Below are 1,482 nucleotides of genomic sequence, written 5' to 3' on the forward strand. Positions count from 1 at the left end.
AGGCACAGCTGTAAGTTACCGTGTCTTCTAAATATAGTTCAGGGCCTGATATAGTGACCTCAGCTTTTGGTCAATTTGAAATGTGTTACATAAGGAAAGACTGAGGTAAGATGAGGAGATCATAAGACCTTGGACCACAATAATCTTCTATGGATTCATTTCACCTGGTGTCAGGCTTAAAAAAGAAATGAACTGAGATGGTTGTCTCAGGATCAAGGTAAACTGTCCTCCTCTACAATGACTGCGATGTCAGAAGTTATTTAGCAATTTTGCTTCACTGATCTGATGTTAAAAGTCCATTGAGGGCCCTCCCTGGTGGCACAGCAGGTTAAAGCACAGCACTGAGAGGCTTAAGCCACTTCCGCATGAGTTCCATCCCCACCTGCCCCGGAAGTGATCCATGTGGCGCAGCAGACCTCTCCTGACCAGCCTGTTGCTCCCCTAGCAGTGTACTTGTCAGTCAGCCTGTTCCACTCCCTACTCTATCTCTGGTGAATCCTCAGGCCACCCCTGCACCTCTGGCCTGTACCCCAGTTCTATACACAAAAAAAAATCAAAAAAAAAAAAAAAAAAGCCCATTGAGGGCCTCCCTGGTGGCCTTGAAGTTCAGTCTTAGTACCATCGCCACCATGCCTGAGTTCGTTACCCCCAGGGAGCTGACCCACATGGCGCCTCTCCTGTCTCCCTGCTGCTCCCCTTCACAGTCCATCTGCATGTTCTGATCCCTACTCTGCCTCTGGTGAATCCTCTCACTCCCCAACTCTGCCTATACCCCAGTTCTTCCACGCTAAAATAAAATTTAAAATTTTCTAAAAAATGCTCACTGAAAGGGAATGTGACTGTAGAGAGCTAATAACAGCAAGCCGAAGAGGCTAACCTTAGTTTCTCAGGCCTACATTCAGCCCATGAGGCAAGAAAGGAGAGAAAGGAGAAAAAAGAAAAGAAGTAGCAAAGGCAGAAAAAGGTACATGCTGATTCATAAACTAGAGCGACCAATCATTTATTTCTGTTGGCTACCCTGCAAAGTTGAGAGAACCCAGAGCTGACAAAGTCAACCCAGAGTTAGACATGTCAATTTGACTTGAAGTCAGTTTGTCTAGAGAACTTACCCACAACTTTAATCTTGATGCTTGCGTGTGCTTCCCCAGCTTCGTTTTTCAGATTTATGTGGTAGACACCAGCATCTTCTTTTTCAGCTACATCAATAACCAGAGTGCTGCTGTCAGGGTAAGACTCAGCTCTTATTCGGCCGCTGCCTTCCATGATAGCCTGCAGAAGAAAGAAAAAGAATGTATGTGCACCTTAAGACTGGTCCTGGAACTAGTGGCTAATACAGGTTCTAGTTTAATCCGCCACCAACGCTCAGGATAAAATATTATCATCCCGGCCCTCCCTGGTGGCGCAGCGGGTTAAAGCACTGCACTAAAAAACTAAAGCCACTTCCGCATGAGTTCGATTCCCGCCTGCCCCGGAGGCAACCAC

At 46.5% G+C, this 1,482-nt stretch overlaps 1 protein-coding gene across 1 annotated transcript in view; it reads right to left on the bottom strand.

Annotated features, from left to right (window-relative positions):
- Positions 1-1,482, bottom strand: part of MYBPC1 (myosin binding protein C, slow type) — a 73,731-nt gene that overhangs the window by 22,229 nt on the left and 50,020 nt on the right. Inside the window, exon 17 of the mRNA XM_012720628.1 lies at positions 1,110-1,269. Within this exon, the coding sequence (XP_012576082.1) occupies positions 1,110-1,269 (160 nt within the window). The remainder of the gene's footprint in view (positions 1-1,109; positions 1,270-1,482) is intronic.

Source organism: Condylura cristata, unplaced genomic scaffold (genome assembly GCF_000260355.1).
Source record: "Condylura cristata isolate star-nosed mole 26May11 unplaced genomic scaffold, ConCri1.0 scaffold00004, whole genome shotgun sequence".
Classification (NCBI taxonomy): Eukaryota; Metazoa; Chordata; class Mammalia; order Eulipotyphla; family Talpidae; genus Condylura; species Condylura cristata.